The sequence below is a fragment of the Furipterus horrens genome, unplaced genomic scaffold (genome assembly GCF_987537825.1).
Source record: "Furipterus horrens unplaced genomic scaffold, mFurHor1.1.pri manual_scaffold_4, whole genome shotgun sequence".
In the NCBI taxonomy this organism is placed as follows: Eukaryota; Metazoa; Chordata; class Mammalia; order Chiroptera; family Furipteridae; genus Furipterus; species Furipterus horrens.
In genome coordinates this window covers 77,331,495-77,346,823 of record NW_028327174.1, presented here as the reverse complement: position 1 = coordinate 77,346,823, position 15,329 = coordinate 77,331,495, and the positions used below count along the sequence as shown (strand labels likewise).

At 37.1% G+C, this 15,329-nt stretch overlaps 1 protein-coding gene across 2 annotated transcripts in view; it reads right to left on the bottom strand.

Moving 5' to 3' along the window:
* The window catches only part of OTOGL (otogelin like), a 124,190-nt gene that overhangs the window by 74,120 nt on the left and 34,741 nt on the right, over positions 1 to 15,329 (bottom strand). For both annotated transcript variants that reach the window (XM_090275663.1, XM_090275664.1), the window contains exons 17-21: positions 14,859 to 15,036; positions 11,020 to 11,144; positions 4,777 to 4,986; positions 2,838 to 3,003; positions 1,961 to 2,035 (exon numbers count right to left, since the gene is read on the bottom strand). In XM_090275663.1, coding sequence (XP_090131789.1) covers positions 1,961 to 2,035; positions 2,838 to 3,003; positions 4,777 to 4,986; positions 11,020 to 11,144; positions 14,859 to 15,036 — 754 coding nt within the window. The remainder of the gene's footprint in view (positions 1 to 1,960; positions 2,036 to 2,837; positions 3,004 to 4,776; positions 4,987 to 11,019; positions 11,145 to 14,858; positions 15,037 to 15,329) is intronic.

Genomic DNA, 15,329 nt, shown 5'->3' with positions numbered 1-15,329 from the left:
GAAGGCAGTAATACTCGGTGGGAAGGTAGGACAAAGCCACGCAGGGCTAGGGCAGCATTCTATGTAACCAGGTGCAGTGCGGGAGGTGACAGTAGATGCAGATGGCAAAGAGGCAAAGGCCAGCTGCTCTTCAGACACCAAGACATTGTCTCTGAGGTGAATCTTGACCTGAACTAGAGAAGTGATGTGGTTGGCTTGATTTCCAGAAAAATCATTTTGGCAGCAGCCCTGAAGATACAATGAAGTCACAAATTCCATAAAACTTAAGTTCTAAAGTCAACATAAGACAAAAAGCAAATACAGGCAAAATTAATTCGGAAGCTTCTTTAAGAAGCTATCATTAGAGGGAGCACACATCAGTTCTCAATAACTCCAACATAAACAGTTTTCCTTCCAGCTTTGAACCAGATCATGTGTTCTATCTGTGAGCCCAGATGAGGAAGCTATGATATAAGGACCACATCACATGAAAAAATATGCTTCCATGTTGTCTAACGCTAGGATGACACTCAGAGGTGTGCTTTGCTCACATTGTGAATGGCAGAGAGGAACTGAGACAGAAAGTTCTCAGATTACAGAGCCAGCTTTTCCATATCATACTCATTCTGGGACATTTTTTTAGAGAAATAGCAAATGAGGTCAATACTCTAATGGGATTTTTTCTCACAGAGGAGGAATGATTCCTTTTTTTTTTTTTTTTTTTTGCACGTTTACTAAAATAAATTCAATTATGTTATATTTTCAACTACTTGACAAAATGGAAGGGAGCATGACTAGAGGCAAGAAGCCAGGTAGAGACAGGAAGTCCAGGGGACAGACAGGGAAAAGCATGTTATGGCAGTGGTGATGGAAAGTAGGAGGACTTCAACTATTTGCAAAAAGTAAAATCCAGTCATTGGGGGTTTATTAGCTAAGGGTGTTGAACAGGAGGAACTGTCAAAAAATGACTCCCAGCCGTCTGGCTTGGGGAACTATGGCTAGTAGTACAGACTACTAGAGAAAGACCTAAAAGCTGGTTGCCTTTGTATCTTGATTGGGGTGTGAAAGGAAAGGAGGTGCAGATAACAATAAAGATAAACTGAACATAAACTGTATATTGCTGAGGATATGAATAAGATGCTGAGCAAAGTAGGCAACACAGAAAGCACCTCACAGCCATGTTACCTGAGCTTGAATCTTGCCTTCGTTAACAACTTGCTTAACTACCTGTGACTCATTTTATCACCAATAAACTGGAATATAAGAACAGTACTCATCTTTTGGGGTTACAGTTATGAGTGTCTCAATAACAAATAAAAAATACTTAGAATGGTGCCATACTAGAGAAGGTAAAGAGTAATGGTGAGAAATCGTTATTATTATCCTTATTTTTACCTATTGTCCATTATCCTCTGTTGGCACATATAGTGGACTAAAAGAGGAATGTCAGGAGTTGAGTGTAGATCAATGTGGACTGCTGCATGGACGCATCTGCATTTTTAACAGATGGCTTACAACCCAAATAGAGTGTTATCCTAGTAATGTGTTAGGTCTCCAGGATCGACGTTCCTAGAGAGACGGTACACTGCCTCCAGCCTGTGACGTGGTTAAATGCATTTTGGAATTGCTTTTTTTGAAGTCAGTGGATAAACCACAGAACTAAAACCCCATAGCAACTTGCACTATTTGAACACCCACCTCACTCCTAAATTCCATGTAAAAAACCAAACTGATCAAAAGGCTTCCATTTTCACTGCATAACACTTCAATTTCACTCTTTTCTGCAGTTATAAGACTTAGACATTCTATGCTGCAGGGTGTGTGTGTGTGCGTGTGTGTGTATGTGTGTGTGGTTTTACAGGTTATATTAGGGTTATCTGTACTTCTAAATTACAGTAGTCATTTCAATTTATGGTTTTGGTTAAGAATTTATATCAGTATATGTTACTTATCAAGTACAATCACCATCATTGAAATCTACCATAAACCTGAAGGTGTTGGGATCAGCTCTCCAGGTTGATAAATGCTGCCCCTATAATGACACCGGCAGTGAAATCTATAAGAAAGAAAAGGGTTAAATTAACAAAATAGTATACATGCATATAGATTTTAGAAAACACTAAAAACCAAGCAAACCCCATGTTCTGTTTTAGTAAGTTAAGGTGCACTCTAAAATTGACATAATTCTGTGGGAGTACATGCGATTGTGCCATTCAAATGGCTGAAACCATTTAATGTGAAAACTTGGGTAGCTTCGAATTTTGTTTTCTTAACTAAAATAAAAATAAAAATTCTGTATGGTTTTAGTCACAAAACAGACCGTGTTGTGTTAGTCACAAAAAAAGTCCCTGAATGTACCTTAGAGAAACATATTTGAGACATCATTTCACCCTATGCTAAGACAAAAGTATTTATCTCACATGAGATTTGAGAAATTTCTGAGTGCAGACAGACATTGCAATGCTTCTACTACAATTTGCCACATGACAGTGAAATATAAACCTTGCTATTAATTTTGATATGATAAAAATAAAGTAGAAATATACTCCTGGATTAACCATCAGATTCCTTAGCTCTTTCTGTAGCTATTTGTGAACAAGTACAGGGTTAAAAATAAATAAGGTACAGACATTAGGAAATATTAAAGAAATGGTTCACAAGCAGATCTTTGAACATATGCACACATACTTTATGAAGAAATGACTGTTCATGAAGAAAAATATTTTTCCCATAAATGGTGCTGAGTGAGTTAGATTAAGAAAGAGAGAAAAGAAACAAGCGTGAAAGCCCATTTAAAATGTAAGAAAAAAAAAAAAGAGATAAAAACTGGATGCTGTCAACCCATTTCCATGACTTACATGGGCACACAAAACTGAAGTGTCTCTTCATAGTATTTGCCTTCAGGACAGTTGCAGCCTTCAGCACATTCATCAGTGCACTGCTCAGGGGCAGAGAGAGACATGCAGGAGCGGCGACAAAAGGAGGAGCAGTGATGGTACAACATGCCTTTCTGGCACACCACCCCTGGGGACAAAGGGGCAGCAGCTGAGAAAGACTGCCAGAGGGGAGAGAGGCATTGTGTGCTGAATTATAAATTGATTAATTACAATCTTTGCCTTGATAGAAGTATAACAGAAAAATAAAATTTCTATTTTGGAATATTTTTAAGTGAGACATTTCATAGCATTCTTTCATAGCCTGTGACATACTTTGTAAAACTATTTTAAGTATTTTATAGGTCTAAATAAACTTCCTGTCCTCACATTTCAAATCTATTGACTGTTATGCTGACTCATCTTCTTTATGACATTTAAGCATTACTTAAGTAAACTTTTAGTCTTCTGCAATTAAGACAACACTTGACTTTATTGATCCTTATTCATAGCTCTTATTTTTTTACTTCTTAATCATGCTTATACTTTTTTCTAAACCCTTCCAATTTCTCTCTAGGCCAAACTGAATTGATTAGAGGGGACAAGCTAAAATAACCTAAAGAAACAAACACCCAGAAGATGCTGGATAAAACATAATTGAAATTGTGTTAAATGTATAATTGATCTTGTAAGGGAAAAAAGGGGGTGGTAGATGAGTAATATCCCCCAGTTCCAGAAGTGAAGAGGGAAATAATATCCAGAAATTTGAAGAGAGGAGAGGAGGATCAATCTATTGGATTTAACTCATGTAGGAACAGAAAATGAAACTTGGTCTTTTATGAGGCAAGGAACTGGGAGATCTTTTACTTGGACCCTCAAAAATCTCCATCATCAGTTGCAAAGATGGGCTACAGCAGAGATCAGCAATCTTTCCATAAAGAGCCGAATGATAAATAGTTTCAGCTTTGCAGGACCTACAGTCTCTGTCACAACTACTCAGCTCTGCCCTCTTACCCCAAAAGCAGCCATAAACAATATGTAAATAAATGGGCAATAAACTTTATTTACAAAAACACAGGAAACCTAAGGATGTAGTTAGCCAATTCCTGGACTAGAAATCTGCTCTTAGAACAGGAAGATGCTAGAAAAACCTCTGTAATTCTGTGGGGTCTGTAATAAAATAAAGTATCCTCGGAAAAATCAAAACCATAAATATACATGCTGCACACTTTTGTTATATGAATTTATTTTACTTTTATATTTATATCATTGTTAGAAATCCCAACCTAGGAAAATAACATCAAAAATGGCCAATAATCCCTCTGGAAGAAAGCTTTGTGAAACCCACTGTTAGGTGGAGAAGTAGAGGAAATGAGGCTCTTGAAATCCAGGTCACAAAGGATTCTAATAAAGGGAGGCAGGACCCTAATAAAGATTAGCTCATAAAAAATTATAGAACAAATAGAAAAGTAAACAATCTACCATGAATAAGAACAGCAGCCACCATAACCATGAGGACTAGAGCCCCTAGAAATTGAGATACTAAGTGGCTGTTGCATAACTTGCCTATTTAACTGAAAATCAACTGTGTCACTATAACACATAATGTTTTTCCATATTTATAAATGACATTACTGTTAAAATTTTTTCCAGTTTTTCAAATTATTTGTTACCTATTTCAAACCATACATTTACACTCTAAGTTGGCTTATAACAAAAAGTAGTCAAAAGTTATTATCTTATCCAACATATCTTCAATTTTAAGAAATAAAGTACTTCATTTGTTTTTTGTTTGTACATTAATTTCAAATACCTTAAGCAATATTGACTTTCCACTTAAAAAATGAAAACCGTTATTACAAATGCAAAAATCTCTAAAGTGTTATCTGATTGTCTTTATCTGTGCTGTTGCCATCATACTCACCACAGAATGAAACATGAACTCTAAAATCAATTGTGACACCCCGCTGGCTGCAGAGGTAGGCATAGTGGGCAAGAGCATTGCATAGGCAGGCACTTCCACACTTGCATGCATCATGGCGGCATAGCTGGTAATACAGCCCAGGGCTAACGTAGAAGTGGCAGGGAGCAAAGAGCTCTTGGTGGATGACGTCACAGTGTGCTGCGTACCCAACTAACAGACAAAGAACTGCATTAGCACCTCATTTACTCATTCTGATCTTAACCCTAAGGATCAAGTTCCAGAACCAGCCAAGCATCTTGCTTTCCTAGACATACACTGTATTGTATGTTCCCTTTAATAAGAGCCAACATAGTAAGCTTACACTGGGTTTTTATTGTTTGTTTATTTGTTTGTTTTCCTTTTGGTAGTATTGATGACAGCACTTAATCTATATTCAATAATATTTTAGCAAAAATAAAGTGCTGTTTTATCTGAATAACATGAGTAACAGAAAGGTTGATAGCCTCAATCATCTCATTGTCTGAGGATCATCTTTGGAAAACACCCCAATTCTACTATAAAGAAATGGTGAGTAGTGGGAGGCTTATCTCCAGACATCCATATACAATAAAAGTGGTGCCACATTGTGGATGTTATGGTCACTCTCTGGAATACACAATTATCCAGGAAAGTTGGGGAATCATCTCATTCCAATCCAGTCACTGAGGTGAATGGTAATGTGGCAGATGCCACAGTCATTACACTAATGTCTGCACAAGGCACAATGCACAGTGATAAAAAAAAATCTGTGAATGCATGAATAAACAACTAATAAACAGAAATTAAGGATTAGAACATATGCTAAAGGCCATGAGATACAACTACCAGGCCTTTGGTTGGGGTATAATAACTTCTTAAAATTTGTTGGCGTTCCCCTTGAGAATAACTGATCAGATACAATTTTTATGGGAGTAAACAAATTTGACCAAACAATCTAGAAGATCCCACCTTTCTGAAAAAGTCTATATGATTGCTTGATTTAGTAGACCTAGGTTGTATTGACTTCCTCACAGCTAAAAATCAATCACTATTTGAGTTGTCATTGTCTTTGAGAGACCAGATGAGTTGTCAAAGATTAGAATGTTTTCAAATTAATGAACTATATCAAACTTAATTGGTTGAATACTTTTAATACACTTATTATAGGTAAGGAAACACATGGAAATTATCTTAGTATTATGTTTTTGCATTGTTATACCTGTGTATGTGCAAATAAATGCCTTAGACTCTAACAGCACAATGTTGGCATGCATACTCCCAATCCTTAGGAGCTCTAAAACAAAGCACTACGTCAATGGGACATTTGTTGTATGTGTGTCCTAAGGACTTGCAGACTAAAAAATATTCCTACTGACATTAAGTAAAAGGGTGACTCAAGATCTTTGTGAAAAAATATCCTTCAGAATCCACATCAGAATTGTTGACTACTTTCTATTTGCAGTATTCCTTCACTTACCATGGGTATTACGTTCTAGACTCCCCCGCAATAGGTGAAAATCCGTGAAGTAGAAACCTTACATTTATTTTAGTATTTATACATATTTTAAGGCTTGATAAACCCTTCTCACACACTTATAAACCATTCCCAGTCCCTTATTAACCTTTCCCACTCCCTTATTAACCTTTTCCACACTTTTATAAACACTACTTATGTTCTTAAACATATTCTACACTCTTAAACCTACATAACTTTAACAACATATGTATACAGTACTGCAAAATCCCATGATATAGTGAAAAATCTGCGATAAATAATTAAATATAATATTTTTTTAAATCCCGTGATACAGTGAGGCCACGATAAGTGAACCACGATATAGAGAGGGGCTACTGTATTTTGCAGATTTCTCTAAATTCACCTATTTTAAATGTAAAAAATAAAAAGTTCATGGCAAAGGTGAAGAAGGATAGTATCTAAAATATTTATCTTAAAAGACATGAGACATAGGGATAAAAGTGATAAAAATATATATAACAGGTGGTGTGTAATAAAGGAGGTAATTAAAGAAAAGATAATTAAAGAAAACTGGATTTATTAATTGTGTTCTACATCAATTTTTACATGTTATTAAAATAATTTAAAATAAAGTTGCTGCAATATCAAGGATGGAAATGAGAAAGTTAGAAATAAGCTGAACAAAACTAAATGAAGGAGGAGTAGATCTATTAAGAGAAAGTTAAACACAAAATGGGGGAAAGTATTGTTAAACAGGAGTGTGATAAAAGTATTCAATCATAGAGACCAACTTCAGTCTAGTCCTATTATTATAGACAGGAAAAAGACCAAAGAGAGTAACAATCTTCTTCGAGTTTATAAGCTGGCTTGGGACTTCCAGCCAAGATGGCAGCCTAGACAGACATTCTGTGTCTCCCTCCACAATTAAGAAGGAATACAACTACCTCAAAACTAGAGACAACCAAAAGTTCCAGCAAATCGAGCTGCATGGAAGTCCAACAAAGAAAGATATAAAGAAGAAATACTCATCGAGACAGGTGGAGGGGCGGGGCTGGGGTGTAGAGGATGTGGTATGGTGGCAGCAGGAGTGGTGGCAGTGGTAGGCTGCTGTCACACATTTTAAAAAGTCAGGAGAAAACCTGGCTGCTGTGGTTCAGTGGCTTGAGTATCGGCCTGTGAACCAAGTGTCGCTGGTTCGATTCCCAGTCAGGGCACATGACTAGGTTGCATGTCAGGTGCCCAGATGGGGGCGGGAGTGAGAGGCAACCACACAGTGATGTTTCTCTCGCTTTCTTTTTCCTTTCCCCTCTCTCTAAAAATAATAAATAAATAAACAAACAAACAAATTAATTAATTAATTAATAATAACAATAAGTCAGGAGAAACACCTGGGGAGTGCTCCCAGCACCAGGCCAGATCATACAGTTCACAGTCCAAGCACCAGGGAAAATCAAGCCTCATTGCTTCTGACTGTGCAAACCAGTGGGGGTTGGGGTGGAGGAAGAAACCGCCAGTCTCTCAGCAGAGTCCACTTGTTTAAAGGGCTCCCATGGTCCTAGAATATCCTCAGACCCACCCGCTCTGAGAACAACATCCAGGGCAACAACTAGAGAGGCACCAGTCCCATACAAAGTAGGAGAAGTGCCTGGAAAAGGAGCGAGTGCTGAGCAAGCGGCATTGTTCCCTCTCTGACCTCCCCCCAACATACACCGCCACAATGTGGTGAAAGGGGTCACCCATTACTGACAAATATCTAAGGCTCTGGCCCTTAAAACATAACAGGAGCAACAGCTCTACCTAAGATATGGAGACAAACAAACACAGGAGCCTGTCAAGATGAGGAGACAGAGAAGTATGGCCCAAAAGGGGGAATAGATCAAGGTTCCAGTGGGAGAACTAAGCGATGAGGAGATAGCCAACCTAACAGATGTAGAGTTCAAAACACTGGTGATAAAGATGCTCACAGGCTTAACAGATATGCTCAAGTATGGCAAACGCATAAGGGAAGAAGTGAAGGCTGTGCTAAATGAAACAGAGGAAAATCCACACAAAACCAATGATGAAGAGAAGGAAACTGAAGTTCAAATCAATGGCTTGGAACATAAGGAGGAAAATAACAGTCAACCAGTACAGCATGAGGAAATGAGAATTGAAAAAAATGAGGAGAGGCTTAGGAACCTCTGGGACTATTCCTACATTCCCATCATAGGGGTGCCAGAAGGAGAAGAGGTAGAGCAAGGAATTGAAAATTTATGTGAGAAAATAATGAAGAAAAACTTCCCATATGTGGTGAAGGAAACAGACATACAAGTCCAGGAAGCACAGAGAGTCCCAAACAAGCTAGGTCCAAAAGGACCACACTAAGACACATCATAGTTAAAATGCCAAAGGTTCAAGATAAAGAGAGAATCTTAAAAGTAGCAAGAGAAAAGCAGAGTGTTACCTATGAAGGGGTGCCTATAAGACTATCAGCTGATTTCTCAAAAGAAACTTTGCAGGCAAGAATGGACTGGCAAGAAATATTTAAGGTGATGAAAAGCAAGGGCTTACAACCAAGATTACTCTATCCAGCAAAGCTATCATTTAGAATGGAAGAGCAGATAAAGTGCTTCCCAGACAAGGTCAAGCTAAAAGAGTTCATCATCACCAAGCCATTATTATATGAAATGTTAAAGGGACTTACTTAAGGGAAAGAAGATCAAAACTATGAACACTAAAATGACAACAAACTCACACCTATCAACAACTGAAGCTAAAACATAAAAACAAAATCCAACTAAGCAAACCAGAATAGGAACAGAATCATAGGTATGGGGATCATTTGGAGGGTTGTCAGCTGGGAGGGGGGAAGGGGAGAAATGGGAAAATGGTGCAGGGACTAAGAAGCACAATTGGTTGCTACAAAATAGGGGGAAGTTAAAAATAATATAGGAAAGAGTGAAGCCAAAGAACATATATGCACGACCCATGGACATGAACTAAGAGGGGTGGGATTGCTGGAGGGAAGGGGGGTATTGGGCAGAGGGGAGCAAAAGGGAAAAAAACTGAAACTATTGTAACAACATAATCAATAAAATATACTTAAAAAAATAAAAGAAGTTGGCTTAGATTGAAAGACAGGACTAAAAGCAGCAATATCTTATATTTTTCCAGTACATCAAAACTACGTTAATAATAAGGACCATATGGCAATCAACAGAATCCTACCAGACAACCACTATAAGATCCAGAAATTATACTGGCTTCTCATGATTACTCAACTATTATTAATAATGTATTTTTTTAACTACACAAAAACACTAAACTAGCCAAAATAATTAAAGAAAATGATTTGTTGAATATCTAATCTATTTAAGAGTTCCTACTTTTTTCACAAAGTGATTTAACAAAAATAAAAATAATATGAAGTCTGTTCAGAAAGTATACAGCCATGTAATATGAAAAATAGGGACATTTATTGAAGAAGATACAAGAAACATGGTACATAGGACAATGATGCCTCAGTCCTCTTCAAATTAGGCACCTTGGGTTCTTACACAGTTTTCCCAATCACCATCAGCTCCCCCATCATATTTTCTTGAATCTCATTGATGGTCTGAAATCTCTTCCCTTTCAAAGATGATTTTAGTTTTGCAAAAAGCCAGAAGCTGTAGGTCCCCAAATCTGGGCTGTAGAGGACTGAGTCACCTGGGTGATTAGATATTTCACAAAAAACTCTGCACAAGACGTGATGTATGAGTGGGTGTGCTATTGTGATGAAGCACCAATCACCAGTTGCCCATAGCTGCAGCCTTCTCAATCACCAAAATAGTTTCAGGGAGGAATATTCAAGTTTAATGGAAAATTTGATGCAGATTCATTTCTCTACTCGTTCAGTCATTTTGAATGCCACATCCACACAGTACACATGCTCACTCCCTAACATCTACCACCCCACTGACTAATACAGTGAAGTCATCATGGTTCATGCATGCACATTCCAGTCTACTTTCTTTGGCTGCCAGGTGACATGTTGCACAAATCATTCTCATTATGATAACAATGGATGGACTTTTTCTGGACAGACCTCGTATGTCTTCTTTTATCGAGCAGTGGAAGAGCCATTCACATGGTTTGTTGTGGCTTTAGTAGTAACAATAACAAAAAAAAAAAATACCGCCAAAAATTCTTGACTTGTGAGTTGCACTATCACTGCAAATTGCAACCATGGAGCATGACCATATCAAATTGTTGCATGCTTGATGGTACAAAACTTCCTTGGATCACTAGCTTCCTATTTATGAAACCATAATAGATTCTGTGAGTAGGAATGCATAATGGGGTAGCAATAAACAGGAGAATCCACATGAGCTGTCATACTATGAAACTAAAGTCAAATATCTCAAGAGTATAACAGCATTATTGGAGACTTTCCAGAGATTTTTATTAAGTATTTAAATAAGCTGAACTCTCCAAAATGCTATCTCACATTTGGGAAGAATGGGGGGGGTTATAAATACATAAAATAAATAAATTTATTAATGCAAACTAGTAAATAGAAGTCATTTTCTGGAGTCCCTTTAAAAAATAACCTATATTACATAAAGAGGCATATGTAAAGGCATAATATTAAGCAAAAATACATAAGGAATGGCATCAATAATATCTTAATTTTAAAAATCAGAATTTAAAATCACTATCTAATATTATAAGGTTACAGTAATACATAGAACTCTCCCCTAAGTTTACAAGTAAAAAGAAGAGCTTACTGTTTTGTTGATTGATGTTACAGGGGTCCACCATAGGAACATGAACAGGTGCAAAACAAGTGGAGGAAACTCTCCATGCATTTGCATGAAGCTGTGGTGTACCTTCAATCATGCCTGATGGAGAACTAGAAAGCAAAGATGGTATTTGTCATAGCCTCTCTCATTCATTTCATTTGTTCAAAGTCTTTAAATATTTTCTTAAAGAATGTTATTTTTTATTTATATTTTATTTATAAAAATATTTTAGAACTACAAATGTTCTACTATTTTTTAAATATACATAGTATTAATTCCCTGTTATTAAGACCTTACACGGTGTCAAATTGTGGACATACATGGTCTTATTTAATAATCATCTCAGCCTCAGGGGGGGAAATAATCATTATCCCCCTGTAGAAAGAAAGCAAAACAGAAGATCAGATAATGATTAACATTCACTCAGCTGATGTGTCATAGCCAAGATGCAAATCCAGTTTGCACTGATTTAACAAAACAGCACACAAACAAAATATTAACACATGTGTGGTTTAGAGTATATGGAAGAGAAAAAGGTAGGTAGCTCACATGATTTTTTTCAGGGTAAAGACAAATGTCCCAATGAATAAATAGTCTATAACTATGGGCTCAATATTTCAGTATCTATTACAAGGCCTGAAATACTAAGGTTCCATCATGAATCTATACAAACAAACCAAATGAAAACTGAGGGAAAATGGTATAAATGTCATCTTTCATCCAAGTTTGCTCATTTCTTCAATTCCCTCAGCAAATCAAAATGGAAAAGAAACACCGACCCTTTGAAGTCAGGCTTATAAACCACAACAATAGCCAAACACTAACATGTCCCCTCCAGCAGCCATCAAAGTTTATTAATTCATTGGCCAATATTTAGCAAGTGACGTTCCTTGTTAGACACTATGCCAGACACTGTCAAAACTACTTAAGAGAATCCGGTTGAACTAAGTCTCTCATAGGAAGCTTTGACTAAGCAAAACTTGACTAACGCAAGCCCTACCTGAATTAATTGCTAAAACATGGCTAAATGGTGGAGTGGGCTTTATCTTGGTTCTCTATGGTGCCAGAATAAGTTAACTGCTTTGTTATCATTAAAAACCATTAATTATAGGGAGCTTCTCACCACCATCACTGTGAAAGGAAGAACAGGAGCTGCACAAGTCATTCCACAATGCCCATCCTTGTCCCACCCTTTCCCCTTTCCTTCCTTTCCCTGATCCTCGAAATTAAATCAGTCTGAAATTGTAAAGCATTATAACAAACACCTAATCCAAAACCTCCTTTTGTTCATGTGGGAACACTGAAACTCAAAGAAATGACTTGCACTAGCTCTTCTCATTCTTTCCCTTCCTTCTCTCTTCATTCCTACAAAAGACAATAAAATAGGTCAAGGTGATGGGTGTAGTCAGGGTTCCCAGGAGGAGCTGACTAACAGCTGGGCTCTCTTACCTCATTTAGGTCACTTAAAACAATAAATACAAAAAATACCTAAGAGTTAAAATGTAGACCCACTTATTTACTGCATTCCATTTTATAAAATAACTTTTTAGCTCACCATAAGTGACTATAAATGGCATACAAAATAAATGTTCTAGTAATTCATAGTTTCCATTCCACTGTGTTTGCAGATTCTTATTAACATTTGTGAAGCAAAGAAGTTTAATTGCTTATGCTGGAAAGCCAAACAATGTTAGAAAGTTATCTCTTAACTCTGAAACATTATCCTGCACTGTTATCACGCCTGAATGTTTACACGTGGAAGAGACTGGTGCCTTAGGAGGAGGGAGACAGATCTGCCTTCTGTTAAACATGGACTGCTAACCCATTCTGATAAACAAGGAAGGGACAGAAGGCTTAATGTCTTTTCTGCATATCTTAGCCAAGCCACTTAAAATATCATTTGTGAAACAAAAGATATATATGAAGATATTGATAGTCTGACCTATAAATAAACAAAACAAAAAAACTAAATATCTTAAAAACAATTTAATCACACAGGAGACAAGAAAGAACTTTTCTTTTGAAATTTAAACTTTTAAATGCCAGTTATCCTCACCCATTCTAATTCTTTTCTTATTAAAAGTCCTACCTCTGTTCAATTCAACTATCTACTGCCTATGTTCTATGCTATAATGTTCTATACTGATTCCTAAGAATACAAGGATTGAGGATATGATTCTTATTCTCAAAGCCCTCACAGTTTTAAGTGAAAACCAGACAGAGAAATGGCAGATATTCATATAACAGAGTTAAAATTAACTTTGTCTGTTGTGATATGAATTTGGTTTTTGAAGCAAATAACGTCTGAGTTGGGTTGAACTATAAATAGGAATTTATGAGAAAGATTAGGAGGTGGAAAGAACCCCAGGCAGGAGGAATATACAGAAGTGGTTTTTAAAAATGGTATTTGGAGCTCTTGACAGTGTGGCTCAGTTGGTTGGAATATCATGTTGTATCCCAAAAGGTTGGGGGTTCCATTCCTAGGCAGGACCCATCCCTAGGCTGCAGGTTTGATCTTCAGCTGAGGCCTGTATGAGAGGCAACTAATCAATGTCTCTCTCACATCTCTCTCTCTTTCTCTTTCTCTCTCTCTCTCTCTCTCTCTCTCTCTCTCTCTCTCTCTCTCTCTCTCTCTCTCTCTCTTTCCCCCTTCCTTCCTCTCTAAAATCAATAAACATATCTTTTTTAAAATTTTCAAATGGTGTTTAGAGAATGGCTTCTTTATAAAACGTTCCCTGCCTACTCAGCCCAAACTAACCTACTCAAAATTCCTGCTGTGCTTCTAGCCATAATGACACAACTCAACACTTAACTTTTTGTAATTACCTCAGTATTTGTGTATGTATTGTTGGTGAACACCTTGCCTAGAACTCACTATTTCTTAAAGGATGTTATCCCCTCCCTATCTTCAATACTAGCTCCTTGAGGATGGGATCACATTATACTATTTAAACTGCCCACCATGCTTAGCACAAATGTTCAAAGCATTCACATTAAATTATACACTGTATCTCTTCACATGTAGGTGAAAGTGCTTCATCAATACAACGGATAAAAATGTATTTTATTGCTTTTCTTCTTACTGAACACCAACTGTCACAAAATTCAATTAACTTTGATGTCAAAATGTTGCTTTAGAGATACCATGCATATTAAGTGATATCAATTTTTTAAAATTTGTTTGTTTGTTTACTTATTTATTTATTTTTAGAGAGAGGGGAAAGGAGAAAGAAAGGGAGAGAAATATCACTGTGTGGTTGCCTCTCACTCGCACCCCCAAATGGGGACCTGATGTCAACCTAGTCATGTGCCCTGACTGGGAATCGAACCAGCGACACTTGGCTTGCAGGCCGACGCTCAATCTACTGAGCCACAGCAGCCAGGGCTTGATATCAATATTTTTTAAAGTATAATTTACTATTGTTAATACTAAATGATATTCAGATTTAAAAAGTACTGTTAAGCTTGACAGGTGGCCGGGGAGAGTATAACAGGTAGTTATTCTTACTCAGTGGGTTAACCCACAGACCCTAAGCCACGCTGTCTAAATCCAAAGCCCAGCTCCACACCACTGGAGCTCAGTGACTTTGAGCTATTTATTTGCCTCTTTTTTGGCCTCAGTTGATTTTTTCATCTATAAAACAGAGATGCTAATCTGTGGATTGCTACAAAATTTAAATATGATGATCCATGTGAAGTTCTTGGAACTGTGATGACTAAGCTAGCTACATTATTAGTTAAGTAAACATTTTTTACTGAAAGATTTTATATCCTCTAAATTACTAGCCATTAAATCATGTTAGCTACACAGAAATCATACTTACAGAAAATCATCCCTTATGTTCCCATTAAAAGTACCACATAGACCTAGTGTTCTTCTTTTCCATGGACTGGTGAGCTGAATATAAATTCGTTCCCCATCTATAGCAAACAGAATCCTTAAACCAAATGTGGTTTTTAGAAGAATAAATAAGGATGATAGAGTTTGAATTTCAACAATTCCTGCAGGAAAAGAACACACATAAATCAGCTTTGAGATTCATATGCAGTGTCCTGAAATGCTAGCTACGCCAAAACTCCTCTCCCAAGAGACAGGGACGTGGGGAGGCAGGGACCCAGTTCCCCCCTCTGCGCTCCAGGGCCAGTTTTTGCCACACTTTGCTTGTTTTCTTTTCTCCTGTTTCCCTTCTGTCCTCGTTCCTGGACCTTAATCAGATATTTTAATAAATTGCCCGGTCCACATGTAGTTCCAATTGGCAAACAGTCCTTAAACATCTAAAATCTGATCTCTCTTC